At 34.8% G+C, this 18,651-nt stretch overlaps 2 protein-coding genes across 5 annotated transcripts; both read right to left on the bottom strand.

Moving 5' to 3' along the window:
• Positions 1 to 388: 388 nt before the first annotated feature.
• On the bottom strand, positions 389 to 7,248 carry LOC104117080 (uncharacterized). 4 transcript variants are annotated; one of them, XR_691010.4, is made up of 10 exons: positions 7,111 to 7,248; positions 6,788 to 7,018; positions 5,246 to 5,513; positions 4,785 to 4,935; positions 4,280 to 4,502; positions 4,092 to 4,183; positions 3,536 to 3,671; positions 2,326 to 2,657; positions 1,685 to 2,116; positions 389 to 1,134 (listed from the first exon to the last, which is right to left on the bottom strand). XR_691010.4 is itself a non-coding variant. In XM_009628076.4 (9 exons), exons 1-9 carry the CDS (start codon positions 7,170 to 7,172, stop codon positions 1,866 to 1,868), a joined length of 1,743 nt encoding a protein of 580 aa, XP_009626371.1. In that variant the 5' UTR covers positions 7,173 to 7,248; the 3' UTR covers positions 389 to 1,865. The 4 variants fall into 4 exon arrangements, 2 of the variants coding, with proteins under 2 accessions (XP_009626371.1, XP_009626360.1); XR_691009.4 differs by having other exon boundaries at positions 1,536 to 2,116; XM_009628076.4 differs by having other exon boundaries at positions 389 to 2,116; positions 5,246 to 5,510.
• A 4,654-nt stretch (positions 7,249 to 11,902) lies between these two features.
• LOC104117071 (RNA-binding KH domain-containing protein RCF3) lies at positions 11,903 to 17,377 on the bottom strand. Its single transcript, XM_009628054.4, has 8 exons — positions 16,420 to 17,377; positions 14,357 to 14,842; positions 13,877 to 14,125; positions 13,180 to 13,440; positions 12,867 to 12,946; positions 12,688 to 12,796; positions 12,469 to 12,595; positions 11,903 to 12,280 (listed from the first exon to the last, which is right to left on the bottom strand). Exons 1-8 carry the CDS (start codon positions 17,107 to 17,109, stop codon positions 12,261 to 12,263), a joined length of 2,022 nt encoding a protein of 673 aa, XP_009626349.1. The 5' UTR covers positions 17,110 to 17,377; the 3' UTR covers positions 11,903 to 12,260.
• Between the last annotated feature and the right edge of the window lie 1,274 nt (positions 17,378 to 18,651).

Below are 18,651 nucleotides of genomic sequence, written 5' to 3' on the forward strand. Positions count from 1 at the left end.
CGACATCATAATTCTTATTGGTAATCACTAGTAAATGCATATTTACCACAATTTCACCAATATCCTCACTACATAACTTTTAGATTAAGGCTCCTGCATTGGTCTACCTACTTGGACTTTTCTCCTATTTCCTTACTCTCTACGTGACATTTCTCTACCCCCTTCGTATTAATAGTTGTCAATTACGCTTTCTAGTAGTAAACTAAGTTGGATAAATTTATCGTTTGAACATAATACTTATATCTAAAAACTACTTGAGAAGATACTTGTATATGAATACTGTAGTTGTCAAGTACTTAAGAAACAGTTTGATCTTACAAGAAACAGTTTTATCTTACTCTAAAAGGAAAAGCATAAAGTGACAATTTGTTGGGCACTTAGACTGAAGTCCTGACAGAAAATGAATATTTTGCCATTCTTGGCTTATGAAAACCCCTACAAATATAAATTGTGATCCCATCAAAGCGAAGATTAACAAATGTATAAAGACAGTTTGACCAAAAGCATTGTTTCATAAGCTAACAATTATTTCAAGAATCTGGACATTGGGTACCACAATATTGCTGTCTTTGCCACCCGAAATCATCAAGTAAAATGATGTCATTTGCTACTCTTTACAACATTCACATTGAAGAGAAAGATCATATATATTCTTCTTCAACCTTCAGATAATCCAGTTATAATGCAGACTTGCAGCTGGAGTCTGTCTATGAAGCTTCTCTATGCAAGCACCATTTCATGTATTTCCATTCCGTATTGAAAACAGCTACGCTTCTTCAACCTTCAGATTAACCAGATATGTATTGGACTTGCAGCTGGAGTCTGTCTGTAGCTTCTCTATGTAGTACCAATTGAACTACCACTAAATTGCTCAATGGGGATGTCTCATGTAAAGGGATTCAGCAGTAACATTTTTCTTCAACAGACGACCAGGCTCCATGAAAATGCAGTAATGTTATCATCTAAACCAAGTTAGCACCAGTCGATACCACTTGCATATGAACAAGGACTAATCTTCCAGGTAAGCATGCTATCATATTCCAGTGTTCAAACCCATTGCACAATATAGTTCAATCAGATTGTAAATATGGAAACTGTCCCATTTGGGTCGACGTCTTGCATGCATCTCCACACCTATTAGAAGCAAAGAGGTAGCAGGATGAGTAGATGTTACTCTGTGCAGCAAGGCTTTAACGCCTGAAGAAGATTGAACAAAATCAAAAAGGATAAGCAAGAAAGGAAAGGAAAAGAAAAACCAAGGAAGCGGAATTCATGAAAGCAACCAATATGGAATCCATAAATGCAGTTAAATAAATCCACAGCATCCACTGCAGACGTGGGGGAATTTCCTCGAACATTATTAACTCTGGAAAATGGGAGTGACGAATTATCTTATTGATATGAAATCTTGAGCACGATTGCAGAACATTCTCATTGCTGTTTTGCTATTGATGTCATGAAGCTAATTAGGACCCGAAAATCTCTGGCAAAGAACACTTTAACACTTCATAAGATGCATCAACAACGTATGATACCTTTTGTCGACAACACTGTCCCCTAAACTTTCATATCAAACTGCTTCTTCACGTTCTCTGAAATTGCATTTACACTCTTGGATAGATATAGCAAAGGAGAATTTCTTTCATATGCCTGTCATTTTATCTTTGTTATTTTGACTGCCTACCTTGTTCACCATGGCAGCAAGAAAAACCGATCATCTGCTATACTCCAGTAATCTCTTTTCCTACTTAGACACTCGAACTTCCAATAGAAAGAGAAGTTTCTTGCTGCAGAACCGTAAGCGATTTGACATCACTAATGGCATGAAAGCAGGTACACATCTGACATGTGGCTTTGCAGGATCCTTAATATTGAACCATTTGGTTATATTTACTTCTGAGCTTTGATAATCTTCTTTGCAGAGGGAGTTTGTCATGTCTCCTCCCCATCTTCTCCAAGTAATATACAATCTTTTTAAGTGTTTCCATGACTTCCTCGCTATCAGTACCAAAAGCTTTCTCTTGAATTTTCAGTACTCTCTTGAGCAACTCTAGCAATTCACCGTCATCCTTTCCCAGCTGGGTCTGAATGGAGACCAAACAGTCAAGAGCCTCCCCTGCATATAGAAACTCTTTAACCAAAATGGGAGAAAAGAAAGAGAAGAAGTGAGAAACCTTAAACACGTAACCAGCTACTACTTTCATACACATGTATAAAGAGGGCAAGCAGAAATAACATGAATGAACAAAATTTGCAAAACATTAGGAACTAGCAGATAGAAACATAGTGCTTAACGTTAAACATTAGGAAAAAGGATAAGCGCACCAACTGGTAGAGAATCTTTCCCAAATGCCTTCTCACGGATTTGCAGAACCTCTAATGCATATTTTTCGGCTTCCTCGCTACGGTTTAGATTGTAGAGAGTAACTGCAAGATGCAGCATTGGGAAAGTAATGGATTGATCATCAGGTGAAACATTCTTCAACATAATCTGCAAACTCATCCTCAGCATGCGCTCAGCTTCTGCAAATCTTTTGGACTGTGAATAAGAAGTGGCTAGATTCACTAAATGGGAGACTGAACTGGGATGCCCCTCTCCCTTGAACTTCTCAGTTATCAACAAGCATTCCTCCAGTAGCAGGCGGCCTTCTTCACCTCTGAAAGATAAATGAGTGTTAAAGCAGTTCTCAAATAGGATATACTTAAATCCTCACTGTGGAGAGAAAGTTTATGAAGACAAAAAGGGACAGTGTTATTAACTTTAAACACAAGTGTCTATTTTTGCTTAGATATTGGTGCAACAGGGTAGTGCCAATGTGTTAAGAGACTTGAGCTGGATTTTTTTTTTTTTGGGCCGGGGGGGGGGGGGGGGGGTTATACTCCTTTACAACATTCCCTTAATGCTGTGTTTTACATCTGTAATATCAATACGTTACTCATCAAAAATAAAATAAAATTAGTGGCAAGAAAAATCTCAACCTCCGTAAGAAACCGTACTTATTTTCTGTCAAAAGTGCATATTGTTTAAACGTGAATGTCCCTAAGGTCTATCCCGATTCCAAAGGCCTCTTCATGGAAATACTGAGTTGTAAATAGGAAAACAACTTTACTAAATGCAATTAAGAAAATGAATTTATTAAAAATAGATGGTAAGTTAGAATAAAAAAGAAGTTAAAATTTGTTTAAACGTGAATGTCCCTAAGGTCTATCCCGATTCCAAAGGCCTCTTCATGGAAATACTGAGTTGTAAATAGGAAAACAACTTTACTAAATGCAATTAAGAAAATGAATTTATTAAAAATAGATGGTAAGTTAGAATAAAAAAGAAGCCAAAATTTGATACTTGCTAAAGAGGAAATTGGCGGGATAAAAAGCTTTTATCAAACAATTTAAAAATTGGGGTGATTCCATAATTTTGGAAACCACGGGAAAATTATGTGCCTTAGGAGTAAATAGGAAGTTTATGTGAAAAAAAAGTTTTCGTTAAGCTTGTTTACGAAACTAACCCTATGTTTAATTAAAACATGATCCTTACCTTCCAACCACATGAAGCAATTCAGCCAAGTCTACTCTCATCTTCTCCATTATTTGATCATCTATGGCTATATAATCAGAATCTTTCAGCCTACGAAGAGCCTCTTTATACAGCTCAATGGCTTCATTCACGTCTCCTATAAAACACCACATGTATGAACACGGCTCTTTTTTGGGGAATAAATGTCAAAATAGGAATAATATAATGGACAGAGAGCCTAGAAAGCATAATAATTTGTCATCCTCCTAATTTGGAATGAAACCAGTGCATTATGCTCTAGCACTTGCAGGAAGCTGAAAGTTACAAGAAACTGGAATCTCCAGAACACAAGAATGCCAAATCACCAATAGGTATTCAAATTTAGTTAGCTGTTCAAGCATTGGCCCTATCTCATAATTGCTATTGAGGAAGTTACTTCATTGTTCGGCCTTTTCGTTGCTTTCTTCATTTACTTAAGTAATGACAACCATAGATAAGGAAAACATTATGTGAGACGCCAGGAACAGCAAACTAAAAGAGACATTAATCACGAGAAGTAGGAAATCATTAAATTCACCTTTTGCACATTTTGCACGTGCAAGATAACTCATAGACAGTCCAACTCTGCCATCATTTTCTCCATATAACTTCATGTATGTGGTCAAAATTCTATATGATATGAAAATAAAAGGGAGAACATGTTAGTATGGTGATTATAGAAACACAATGGTCAAGAACCAAGATACATGTAGGATCAGTGATCACCTATTAAAAGCATTTTCTGCATCAGCCACTCTCCCTTCCTTCAGAAGAAGATTGCCCATCGCAAATAAAGGAACTACCAATTCTTCACTTTCTTCACCCCTGCTAGATTCGAGTATTTTAACCACACGATGGTATGCCTCTATTGCTTTTGTGGTCTTTCGATGAGAACCCAGGACTTTTGCCATCCCTAACAATGGAGTGACGATAAAAGAACTGGTATTTCCTGTAATGTAAAATAAAAGCGCCGCGAACTGCTTTCAGCCACATATCAGCCATCTAGAAGAAGAAGCACTAGCTTGATAACAGTAACTAACGCTACAAACTTAAAACTTTTATCAACCTGGACCTTTTATTTCTATACAGTTGTATGGCAAACAAAATCCAACCCCATAGTAGATGAATAGAATTCATATTTTAGAAACATGAGCAGCACCACCATCTAACACAAATATATGCATACATAAAATAAGCAACACAAGAAAAGTGGAAAAGAAAACCGACGTACCATAGAGTCTCTCAATAACTTTGACAGCTCTTCCATAGAGACAAATGGACATCTCAAAATTTTCCAATTTTTCATACATATTACCCATATGTGTGAGTATCGAGTCCAGAAGAGGCTCCTCATCTTTCAAGTCATCAACAATCTCGCCCAACTGCCAGTACATCATCCCAACCGCCCACATACAGAAAAGGGTGACCAAAATGAGGACAAGTAACAAGGACGTTATAGTATTGCATGAAAAGCGAAAGTTCTTTATGTCAATAAAAGATTTGTCTTTCTCAGAGATAGTTGTAATTGAAACTTCCAAGGAAGATGTTTGAGATCATGCCTCCATGCTCTGGTTCTCCTAATGAATTTTTACACCGTACATCTGCCCCTTGAAAGGTCACTTGATCCTTTCATGGATGATGATAGAAAAACAAGAATCAGGAATTAGCATATATGTGAAGAGAAAGAATTACCGCATCCAACAGGGGTTTGACAGAACTTGTATCCCCAAGAGCCATGTATCCCAAGGCTGTTACATCAAGAATAGCAGCTTCTTCTATACCCTTGTTACCTGCATCTATCTGTTCTTTGACAGCTTCATAATTCGCTAGAAGCAGATCTCTGGCCTCATTTTCCTTCCCTATTCTTATCATGGCATGGACTTCATTAAATAAATCCCTCAGCTGCTCCTCGAGAATATGCAGACTGCTAGGCACATTGTCCTTTAAATCCGTGTAACTGCTGAAAACACATGCTGTCACAGTAGTTCTCAATGGATATAAAAAAGAACTCAAGTCTCTAAATTTCTATACTTTCAAACTGTTGAAAAGTTTAGAATTCATCAGGATTTCTAATCTATTTACCAACTAATGGGTTTAGCCAGTAACATCAAACTTATAGATAGTGCTGGTAGATTATCGTCCATTTGACGGACATCATTACACCTCTTCACAAGTGAATTTTTGCAGAAGCAATGGTGGAGCCAAGTAGATGTCAAATAGGTGCTAAAGTTGCACCGTACAAACAGACGCTCGTTAGTTTTTTTTATAAAGACAGATGGTTCATTAGTTAATAAAAAGTAACAGCTTATAAAACGCTTCAGCTTTCAGAACTTTGGTTCTCCCTCCCAAACTTCGTATTTTCTACTTTCTCATACTTGATGTTTTCCATGATTCAAATAGAATGAATTATATTATCCTCTTAAAATCTATAATTAAGACAAGAATATGGAAATAGTTGTATGGGTGGAGGGGTGGTAGGTGGCATGTAGGTCTGCCAAGGCAAATAGTTGCATGCTCTACTGATAATATTGTCAACCAGATAAGCAACTGGATTGTGATCTTAACTTAAGGTAGTAGACCTAGCACAGCTAGTGCATGAAAAGGCATTTTTGGAATTTGTCTCACCTTTAAAAGGTTATGAGTCAGTAGTGAGGTGCTTGCCTGAGTTCCGTCATGAGACATGTGCCTCAATTACCTAGGTATGAGCTTGCTGCGCTGTCCCAAGCTCGCCTAACAGTTTTTCTGCCAATGGTGTGCAACAAGCACAATTAGCTCTATTGACCCTCAAAATTCCTCAACTATTATAACCCTTAACTCCTCAAAAGCCTCCTCATGATTTCAAAAACCTAGATGAAGTTCTTTGCAACTTAAACTGGAGCCATTAAAGTTCTAAGTGAAATTCTAATAACAATTAACAATGTTGTCCTATCTACATTAAGGGGTAATGAGACCGATAGTTTTAGTTTTTAAAGGTCTACCGGAAACAGCCTCTCTAACTTTTTAAAAGGTAAAAGTAAGGTCTACGTACACACTATAGTCCCCCAGACCCCACTTGTGGAAATACACTGGGTTTGTTGTTGTTGTTATTGTATATATTAGGTGTAAGTAATGGTTACCACGGTAGGATACTTATTAAAAATCACTTTTTTACACAAGAAAAGCAACGAAGTTATCAAAGATTTGACACATAATGTGAATAAACCTGCATTTGATCAGAAGCAAGCAAATCCATACCTCTGAGAACCAAGACTTGAATTAAGTTGATACCGTTTGTTTCCGTACAATTTGGGTGAAGCAGCTGACACAACACAACCCCTTTTGCAAAAAGGGAAAAACAGCCCACCAGTAGGAAAGCAAAGCTTAAAATTGCAACTTTGAGATGGACGGTGATAAAAGGTGACAGACAATATGCCTTTGGGTAGTCGGCCAATATTATTATGGGTATTTAAAGATACAAGACTCGTCCTGGAAAATGCAACCCGGGAAAAAAAAACTCATTGAATTGACAAACATAAGCATATACAAAGGAAATGAAGTACGAAATGGGTTTGAGATACCTGCAGGAATTGGTGAGTGAGCAAAAGATGCGAGGAGTAGGAGAGGCTGGAGAAGTAGACATTTTGCTGCTGCAGAAGCACAGGAGAAATCAAGGGAGACAGATAGAAAGGAGAGATTATCCACAACTATGATTTAATGTATCAAATATTACTTTAATAAATATTACTGTAGTCATTATTTTATTATTTAATATAGTGTACAAAAATATAATAAAATCTATACAAAATCAAAGAATACACGTTATATATTAATCAAATAAATTATTTGTTTCTTATTTATTTTTTATTAAATTAACAAGTACTTAGTCTTGTACATTTACTAATGTGACTTTTTATTAACTTATCAATTGGCTTAATATTTTGATACTACTTCTCCTTTAATATAACATATATATATATATATATATTATATATATATATTATTACATTTAAGCTTATGTTATATTGTTCAAAATACTTCAATTTTCAAATTTATCAATATTCTTTTGGGTATTATTTATTTATCTTTTATTTTTTTTAATTAATTCAAAATATAAATATCATAAAATTATCTTTATCCCCCTCTTTTCGTACATTCTTTTCTACTGTAATATTTGATTAGTTTTCTCATTTTGTAATTTACTGAAAATTTAAATAATGTAATATTTTTTTCTAAATTATAATTCTTAATTCATCAAAAGTATAAAGAAATAAGCCTTTTATTATTTTTATAAAAATCTACCAATATTTAATAATTATTAATTTGTGTTATATATATATATAATATGTGTATCTTATGTATAATATCCTAATAGTATCTTCTTATTTATGTATTTTTTATTATAAAATTATGAGTTCTATTTATTAACTAAGATTTCCTACATGAGAAATTTAATTGCTCCATCAGTTTCAGTTTATGTGAACCTATTTCTTTTTTGGTCCGTTCCAAAAAGAATGACTCCTTTCTAAATTTGAAAATAATTTAGCTTAAACTTTCAATTCTACCATTAACGAGAAGCTTTTATAACCACACAAATACTCTATACCCCTTTTTGACTTGTTTAAGACCATAAATTCCAAAAGTCTTTATTTTTTTTTAAACTTCATGTCCAGTCAAACAAGTTCACATAAATTAGAACGGAGGGAGTAGTATATACATTTTTGCGTTATCGTTTGAAATTCTTTTTTTAGTATTCTTCATTTATAACTATTTGTGTATTATGATTTTAGTTATTTGTATATATACAACTTTTCTCATCATAATTTTAATTATAAGTCTTATATTTTTATACTTTCCAACAAATTTATATTGTATTTCTTTTTATTCCTTGCTTATCTAATTATATTATTAATTACTTAATATTTTTAAATTGTCATATGAATTTTTAATAAATTACAAGTTTAATATAAAACAATGAATATATTTGTATTACTCTTGAGATTTAACTTGTCTTTATCTTATATGACTTTCTCATAATTATTTTGATATTTATATTCATTAATAATATTTTAGAGTATTATTTATTTACTTAATTTTATTAAATAAATTTAAAGTGTGGATAGAATCACAATATATATATCCTCCTCTTTATACATTAGTTTTTGTTCTATAATATTTTGACTTTTTATACTTTGTGTTTATCTATAATACGAATATTTTTGCATTATTTTTGTAATGGATGGTATTGAATTAGCTCAAAGGGTAAACAAAAACGTTCTTTTAATAGATGTCATAAATCTACTAATAATTGTAATATTTATTATTTCTATATTATTTTTAATAAGAAATTAAATTGAAGTCTTCTTCCCGTTTGTATTTAATATGAAAGTTTCACTTTTTATTAATATTATTACATAATAAATTAAATTATATATTTATCTATTTTATTTATTTCCTGAAATTATTGTTTATGTTTTTTTTATCTTTAGTTTTATCTTATCCATAGCATATAGCATGACCATATGAATTATTATTTAAAAAAATTCCATAATAAAAAAAAGATTAGTCTTATCATTTTATATATCTCTAAATTGAAGTTATATATTTTTATATTTTCTTATAATAGTTTCCTTAAAAATATATAAATATTTAATTATTTAAGATTCACATTCAAAAAGATTAACCAATTTCTAACAAACCTAATTAATTTTGTCCTAAAATTTGACACTTGTTGAATTTTTGTTGTGACACTTGGCATTATCACATTGAATTCCTTCTCCTATTCTATATAGATAGATAGTTTTCTTAAAAATATATAAATATTTAATTATTTAAGATTCACATTCAAAAAGATTAACCAATTTCTAACAAACCTAACTAATTTTGTCATAAAATTTGTCACTTGTTGAATTTTTGTTGTGGCACTTGGCATCATCACATTGATTTGCTTCTCCAATTCTATATAGATAGATTATTTAAAGCCCAACTTAAATGCACTTGTTTTAATAGCATGTTTGGCGCTTCTAAAATCACTTTATTTTGAAAAATACTTTTCTCAAAATTATTTTTTAAAATATACTTTTAATGAGAAGCAATTTATATTTGGCTAAATCAATTTGAAAAAAATACTTTTGAATAGCAATTAATATTTAGCGAAACTTTTAAAAAATACTTATAAGTATATTTTTCTCATAAATACTTTTTTCGACTTCTAAAAAAACTACTACTTCAACTCAAAAGTATTTTTTTTTCTAAAAGTTTGGTCACACATAGGGGTGTCAAATTGGTGGGGATGAGCTAATTTTGGGCGGATCAAAATGGATTGAGTCAATAAATAGGCGGGTCAATTGACCTGCCCAAAAGTAGCTTGGGTAGAGATGGGCTGGGTCAAGTTAGGCTAAAATTCGGGTCATAGCCCAACTCTTGTCAAGCTTTAATTAATGTGTGTTATTTTCTTATGTACTGTTAAATTATCGAATAAGACTTTTTGTCATTTGTTACGGTCACGTATAACATATCAAAACAAAATTACTTTAAAGATATTTTAGTAAAGTTACTCATGGATCAATTTGGGCTAAAAATCAGTCCATTGGGCTGAAATGAGTTGGGTCAAGATGAACTGAGTTCAACAAACGAGAAGAGAAACTTTACATATCTGTCACAATTTAAAAGAAATATAACAAATTCGTAGCATGAAATCCAATATTACAGTTGTGGCATGAAAATATTTATATTTGTAGCACATAGTTCCATTAAAAAAGGAATATTAATTATTAATCTCTAAACATAAGCAATTTGAATGGAAAGTCAATAATTCTTTGTATAAAAATCATTCCTTTTTTTTTCTTTATCTATTAGCTTTCCTTCTTTTTCTTCATCTTCTTAATTTTATTTTCTGCCGAAGCCAATATATTTTCTAAATTTGTTCCGTTCATTTTTTTTTAATTATCTTTCTTAAATTTTTTCTCTTCCTTCTTTCTTCCTTTCTTTAACATAAGGTTCTTACTTCGATAATAAAATACGTTAATATATACAAAATGTATATAAAAAAATATATATTGAATTAACACATATAAATTATACAAAAAATATACATAAAAAATACATCTTCAATTAAGATGACACTTAAACATGTGAAATATACATAAAAAATATATCTTAAATTTAATTAAGATGGCATATAAATATACCAAAAACATATATATAAAAAATATACCCTAATTAAAATGACACTTGACATATAAAATATATTTAAAATATACATTAAAAATATATCTTAAAATAAGATGGCACTTCACAAATAAATATACAAAAATTATATACATAAAAATACATTTTGAATTAAAGTGATACTTGATATACAAAGTATAAAAGACGTATAAATCAATACATCTTGAATTTAGGTGCCATTCACATATGCATCAGATTTTAAAAAATGGAGTAAAGAAGATGAATGTTGGGCTTAATTTTTGTAATATGCTAATAATGAAAAAAAAAGTGCTCTTTATGGAATAAAGAATAAATGATGCTATTTTTTTAAAATAATAATTAAAAAAGGATAAAGTGCGTAAAAAACGCAATGGGGGAGATCAATGACCGGACCAACTTTAGAAAAAACACTTTTGTAAAAAAGAAGCACGGTCAAACATGCTATAATAGAGCTTCTTTCTTTCTCTTAGTTCTCTTTCCAACCAATCTGTTTACTAGCAGCCACTCCAGCAGTGGATGATAAGAAATAAAAGGACTTGGAAAATTCAAATAGCTAGAGAGCACAAAACTTCTCCAACAGTCCAGGTTTTAACATGTCAAATAAAATCTGTCCAATTGACTTGGCTTATGTAGCCCCTTATCTAACAAAACTATGACCTCCATCAGGACATCTCTAGAGGAAAATGTTCCATATAACAAGAGTCATGAAAAACATAGAAAAATGACTCGCATCATACAAACACACCCGTGTTTTTTGGCTGCCAAGTACCATGTACCTCAAACCATCCACTCAAATATGGCGTGTAATTTTACATGTCGAAAACAAATGCATTCTTCATCCCTCTAGACTGGCATACTACATATGCAGAAATTCTTAGGAAGGACGGGTGGAAAAGAAAGTGGCAAGTGGCAAAAGAGGGTTCAGATAAGGCGGAAGAGCTAGCAATCCTGGCCAGAAGAGCCACCCCACAACAAGTTATGCAAGTTTGAAGCTCATAAACCATTGTATCAACTATACACAACAGGGATGTCAACATAAAGGTTGTTTTACTCCCCCACCTCCAGCGCATCATATATCCGTTTACAGGTACAAAATAAAAAGAAAAAAACCCCAAATAAAGGTATTCCCTTTTAGCGGAAAAATAAGCACTAGCATGAACCCAATTTTGCACAAAATGCGTAACTCCATTCCTGTACATTGCAAGAGTGTTGATAGTACATTCCAAACTACAAGACGACAACTTGAGGGAAAATTAAGCACCAGCATTTGAACCTGATTTTGCACAAAACACTTCATTCCTGTACAGTGCAGGAGTGTTGATAGTACATTCCAAAATACAAAACGACAACTTGAGGGAATAAAGCATTACAAATTACATTAGCACTGAGTTCTAATATTGTACATTCTTACTTGTCAGTGCCTCGCGATGGCCTAGGATACCCTACTATAACGGACTACAGAGGAAAATTTGCAAGGCACCTACAGGCTCGGAGCATTATTTGCCACATATGTCACAGTTCTTCAGGGGCCATCTTCTAGGGCTGAATAATAAAGCAAAGAATTAGATTACATAAGGAACATTGCCATGCTAGTCACTATTTTTCTCTTTTGTTCTTTTTTTTTTTGGGGGTGGGGGGTGGGGTGGGTTTGGTTTGTACTGGCACACTCTTTTTGTTCTCTCTCTAATCCCAGTTTAAGGTTGAGATGAACAGAGAAGAAAGATACTTACTACTTAAAATAAACCCTTGAAGCAGGCTCTGAGCTCTCTCTGCTTGCTCCGGAGTGCCTGATATTTGTATGATCTTCTCTGTTTCCTCAGGTCTATCCTCAATCAATTTAACATTTGCTCCTGACAACTGTCAGCAATAAAAATAATGTTACAATGATACTTGCTGTAGGCAAATGTGATTCTTAAGGAAAGTGGGTGCAATGAAGAAGCCAAACTGACCTCACTAATCTGAGCAAGCTTATTTCTTGATTTTGTTATCAGTTTGGGCACTGCGTGTGGAGGTATGACAACTTCCAATGTACTTCTCGTGACCAATGGTACATGCATTCTGGAAAAGAGAAATTTAGGTTCAAAGACAGCAAACTACCATGGTTTAAGATAAAACAGAGAATTGTTACCTATTCAATCCGCTTGGAATATCTTCGCGACGCTCATTTTCATTTTGCTTGGCTATTTCACTGGCAGATGCCCCAGTTTCCTACAGAGAAAACACCTTTTAATGGAATATAATAGGGAGATCCAACACCTATGAATCCAGCTATTAGACATTTCCTTTTTTTGATAAGGAGCTATTAGACATCTCCTGAGACAACTAAGGCTATTTGACAAGCTATTAGGTATTATCCAAGCTCATTAGGATGTAACAGCAAAGGCTGGGGATAAGAAAAATTAGATTCATCCGGAAACAAGAAGGACTGGCAATTAACTCACTTTTACTGGCTGTGTCATCAGTTTGGCTGGTGCATTTTGATAGATTGAAGTCTGAACATCATTCACATTGTAGTTTTGTTGAGAAGGAGATGTGTTGTTGACGGAAACTTTGTCTACTCCAATATTACTCCTAGCTGGACTTGAGGCAGGTACTGCTGGTGAGGGTATATCCTTTTGAAAGAACTCCCGATAAGTGTAAATCCGAAGCCTCGATGTCACTTCAACAAGTGCTTCTCTAGCTGCTTTTATCTCTCCAACAATCTGGAGATTTGAAGAATTACATACCACGTCCAGAAAAAACAATGAGTCCAACAACTGGACACCAGTACTGCTCTAACCAACAACAACAAACCCAGTGAAATCCCACAAGTGGGGTCTGGGGAGGGTACTGTGTACGCAGACCTTGCCCCTACCCTGGGGAGGTAGATTACTGCTCTAACCAATAATCTGAATTCTCTTAAAATCTCTTCTACACAACAGTAACCTATGCTATACTAAGACATTTAGGAAATTTAGTGGCAGCTGATAAAACTGCAGATACAAGATTCCTTCGTTGCACAACACATGTATCTTGCAAAAGGAATGCACTGCCCAATTATGCACCATCTCTGGTGCATATATCAACTAAACAACGTGAGAATCAAATTAGCTACATTGGTACCATCATATCAGAAGATTAAAAGAAGATTGGCATTACCTGTATAATTTCATCAGTCCCTGAGACACATGGTGGAAGTTCGTCCTTTGGTAGAATCTGGACAGTAGCACCAGTTAATTTCTGCATGTCAGATAATGGTCCATCTCTTCCTCCCAAGCATTCAACTTCATCTGTGTGCACAACTAAACGAGTTGTAATAACATTTTCCTTCTCTGGAACAAGATCAACAATGCGGGTTTGTATATGCAAAAGAGCTTCCTGAGCAGGAAACAGCTCATCATCTGGACCCTAAAAGACAAATATAAACCAGAGATCTTTCAGAAATTTTTAAACATCATTTTATAAAAGATAATTTTATGAGGTCTATGCTTGATAAAGTTAACAAATTCAGAAACATGGCTAAGGGGGAAGAAAGCTAGTGGAATCCTCTTCTCCCATACAGCAAACTAAAAATTAAAACTCTAACAGCCAAAAGCAGCAATAACTTACTGTGATGTGAAAAAGAAAAAGGAGGAGTACCTCATCAGACATAATGATTATGACCTGTTCGTTTGAGCTGGCAACAGGATTCAAAATCTTGACATCCACACCAATCTCATTCTGAAGCAACTCTATAATTCCATCTGATTCCCCAGCAACAGTATCAACCTTGTCAACTGGACATAGAATTCGGAACACAAGATCTTCAACATACATGACCTGCCCATTCTCATTGCCAGGAGCGTTTCCAGATTCAATGGCATATCCAGACGAGGATGAGGAATAGTTGTTGCTTCGACCACTACTCATACCAGCAGGTAGCCTTGATCCAAAACTAGACCCATTTTCAGGCGCCCTGCGGGTTGTATTGTTCATGTGAGGAATAAATTCGTCATCAGGAGGAACGAACCGCTCAGGAGAATGTAGCCGACCAGGAAAGTGACTACGATCACGATGCTGGCTCTCCCTCAAGCGTGAGGAGATAATTTCTATGGCCTTTTTCACAGCATTCATTTCCCCAACTACCTGCACACAAACAGGATTCAGACATACACAATGCATAACGCTACGCCGCACTACTAATGATTGCTTTTCAGGCATGCATTAGCTATCTAATAAAATCCACCACATTATTACATTTGCCACAACGTCCGGATAACGTTATACATAAATATCAAGATTTATATGAAAGGCTCAGAATCATCAGGCACAAGAGATTATAAATCAGTAGCAGCAGTATTTTACCACTCTTTAATTAGAAATCTCCTCTTTATAATCACAAAGGTAACTTTAAGAGCATTGTCTAAGAATTACTTTAATGTCAGTAATTATATCAAATCAACTATAAGGAAGGCAAAAATAATTGCAAGTGAAATGATCCCTTTAGATCATATGAAGGCAATGAACTGCATTAATGTATCCATGTTCTTTGAAATATTTTTTTCAAAATCATTACTTGGACTTCAAGAGGAAAAACAATGCGATATGCAAATGTTTTGATGACTTCGGGAGGAAACACAAGCAGGATATGGTCCAATATAGAAATGTTTAGCCATCAAAACATAAAGTGCTATGCTTAAACATATGACCCAAGAGTTTCAGCAGATATCTGCATGATTACCTGGACCTACAAGTTCCTGAAGGGAATCAACAGTAAATTTGCTCTAATGGCTTTTAAAGCAAAATTCATTAGTGAAAAATCAGAGTTAATTGACACCTTGCGGGTCTCTCAACTGAATCATTGAATAAAAGCTCATTTTTCAATGTATATTGACCTCCAAACAATAGGTAAATACCTGACATCAAACACTTCATCTGAAATACCCATTCAAGGCCTTTTTAGATTGAACTACTCAGCAATATTGTACTGAGATGAGCTTAATGGAGTGACATGGATAGTGAGGATTCATATAGCCGACCCCAACTTGCTTGGGATTGAGGCGTCATAGTAGTACAACTACTTGTTGTTTGTAGATACACTAGTCAGCATATAGCAGAAAGCAATTTGGGTTGTCACGTGTATCAATCTCACCCCAATATTAACCGAACTCGGGAAAATAAATATAGGTGCTCAAAAATTATGGCATAAAACATTAGCCATTCATTAAAATATCATTAGATATTAGTTATCCGATCCATTTCAATTCAGAATATCTTCATTCTTGTATCCTATCTGGACTCAGGTATCATCGAGTCTCATTGTCAACTGAACTAGTGTTCATTTCTACTTAAGATACATGTTCGTTCTCCAACTTCCTGAGTGACAAGTGACCTAGTGTTCATTTCTACTTAAGATGCATGTTCGTTCTCCAACTTCTTATGCAGTATCAGCTAACCTTTTTCAGTTCCAACAAACTATCATACAAATCAGTTCTAGTTCCCAATGGTAAGAGTATTTTTAAAAAAAAGTTATCTTTGTCATTAGTTTTTTCTTTGTTTCAGCAACTATATCAGTGCTTCAATTAATGGTATGGTTCTGGTCACTTTATCGACAAAGATGCACAAAGTCACGGTCCAATTCAAATTAACCAAGACAAATCCATATGGAGACTTTAGAAAACTCCAGGAGCAGTACATGAAACTGAGGTATTTGGTATTCTAACCTGAACAATCTCCTCTGACATCGAAACGCAACGGGGCAAAGTGTGATCTCTGGGCAAAATTCTAATATGAGTCTTAGTCTCCATCCTCATTTGCTCAATAATTTTCCCTCCTTTCCCAAGCAAACACCCCACATGCATTCTTGACACCACGAGCCTCGTCACCGCACGATTATTCCCACTAAGTCCCCTCATCCTAAACTCCTCTTCCACTTCAACACCACCACCACCACTGTACCCTCCATCACTATCCAAAATCCTCTCATGTATCAACAGCAAAGCTTCCTGAGCTGGTGAAAACGCAGGCATTCTACCGTCCGGGTCCCGCCTCCGAGTATCCGAAATCTCAATGATCCGTTCATCGTCTCCCGGTATCAGTTCATGCACATTCACCCATGCCCCAGTGTGTTGCCTAATCGCCTTAATAATGCTACCTGATTTCCCAATAACACCACCCGCCTTAACATCATGGCACAAAATCCGGTAACTAGTAGTAACCATTAAGGAAGGGTCCTGCATTTTCCGGGCTCCTCCTCCGCCGCCTCCGGTGAGGGAACGGCGGTGGTGAGTAGGAGCATAATGGTGATTATTACCGTGAGGATTGTTGTTGTACCTCTGTTTAGTCCTGGGTAAGTTGTTCTCGGAATCGTAGTCTTGGTCGTAATAGTATCTCTTAGATCTTGATCTGTCCATGTCCTTTTAGGGTTTCAAATCAAATCTGGAAGCGAAATTAAGGTATTAGAGTAGTGTTAGGGTTTTTTCTTGAGAATCGTGAACTGTTTTGCTGTAATTTGTACAAAACCCTAGAGAAGGGGAGAAAGGGAAACTGAGTTCAGTAGAGCCAGTGACGATGAGGAAAATGTACATAATAACGAAGTTTCAGCTTATGCTCCTCCATCTGCTGTTCATCATTTTTATAACTTTAATGCTTTTGTAGATTCAATTTTTGTTTGCTTTACCTTTCTCTTTTGGTGTGAGCAGCTGCTGCTGCTTTTTATAATCGTGATTCCTAACCCCTTCTTCTTTCTGGTGGGGCGTAGTGGGTACATACCTTAGCAAATACTATAGTGTAAGTGGACCCCAACGATGGGTCATGGGCGTGTAAATCACGTTCCTCCACTTTCAACGTCGTCGTTTAATGTTTGGTGTGTGTTGGAGGGGGGGGGGGTGGTAAGAGGAGGGAAGTTGAGTGTACTTTTTTTTCTTGAGATGTTGAAGTGTTTAAGGAAAGACCGAAGCTTCGTTCTTTTGGACTTCTAGTCGTACCATGTTACTTGCTTCTGTGAGCAGTATGTATTGAAGGAACAATGACTTCAAATCAACAAATTGTTGCAACGTGGAATGTAAAGTGAAAATCATGAGGCACCGCTTTGTATTCATATTTCACAATTTCAATCATAATTTTTTCTTATATTATCGCGTGAATCTTACATTCAGTTTTGAAAATTATTTTTTCCGAAATAGTTACACGCGTTTTAGCCCACCTTATTTCACCGCATGCGTATCAACCCCTAGCCTTATACCACTATATGTGTATCAATATTACAACTCGCACAACAAGTATCCATATGCCACAACTTGCCACAAAGTCAACAAAACCAATATTTCCACAACAAATAGCTCATGGCTCAACCATAATGTGTACAAGAATTTCAACAATAACAAAATGAATGAGAATGCTCAACAAGGAAAGGTATCTCAACAATTAACAACTTCGCCTCAATATGATAACGGCTATTACAACACCAATAACTCAACAAGATGATATTCCACGAAATAACAACTTCGATTAAAAGTGATTCAATAATTAAGAGGTAACAAGACAATAAGGAAGGCAATAACTTTAATTAAAGCATATAAAAGCAAAATAACAAATAAGAGGTAGAACAAGTGCTAACTACGTCAAATAGAGCATGTAAGAGTAGATTAATAATGGGAGATATAACGTGTTATGACAATTCAATTAAAGATATGGAAAGAGTCTAGATAACCTAAACCGGTCAAATAACACATACAGTCTGTGTACCCACTCGTCACTTGCGTATACGGCTTTCACATAACACAAATAGCACAATCAACCCATATCCTAAAGGGTATCCCCCTCACCCCACAAAGTTAGATAAGATACTTACCTCAACAAGGCCAACTCAACCCTCTGAAATAGCTTTTTCCCTAAAATTTGCCTCCACATAGCTCAAATCTAACCAAAAATGACTCAATAACATCAAACAATGC

The sequence above is a fragment of the Nicotiana tomentosiformis genome, chromosome 3 (assembly GCF_000390325.3).
Source record: "Nicotiana tomentosiformis chromosome 3, ASM39032v3, whole genome shotgun sequence".
In the NCBI taxonomy this organism is placed as follows: Eukaryota; Viridiplantae; Streptophyta; class Magnoliopsida; order Solanales; family Solanaceae; genus Nicotiana; species Nicotiana tomentosiformis.

Coding starts and splice junctions, on each gene's coding strand:
- LOC104117071 (XM_009628054.4), bottom strand. CDS start 17,109: ATGGACAGATCAAGATCTAAGAGATACTATTACGACCAAGACTACGAT. Junction 14,126..14,356: donor TAATCATTATGTCTGATGAG/GTACTCCTCCTT, acceptor TTTGTCTTTTAG/GGTCCAGATGATGAGCTGTT. Junction 13,441..13,876: donor GGACTGATGAAATTATACAG/GTAATGCCAATC, acceptor TCAAATCTCCAG/ATTGTTGGAGAGATAAAAGC.
- LOC104117080 (XM_009628065.4), bottom strand. CDS start 7,172: ATGTCTACTTCTCCAGCCTCTCCTACTCCTCGCATCTTTTGCTCACTC. Junction 7,019..7,110: donor TCACTCACCAATTCCTGCAG/GTATCTCAAACC, acceptor TGCATTTTCCAG/GACGAGTCTTGTATCTTTAA. Junction 2,658..3,535: donor TTGCTTCATGTGGTTGGAAG/GTAAGGATCATG, acceptor TTTATCTTTCAG/AGGTGAAGAAGGCCGCCTGC.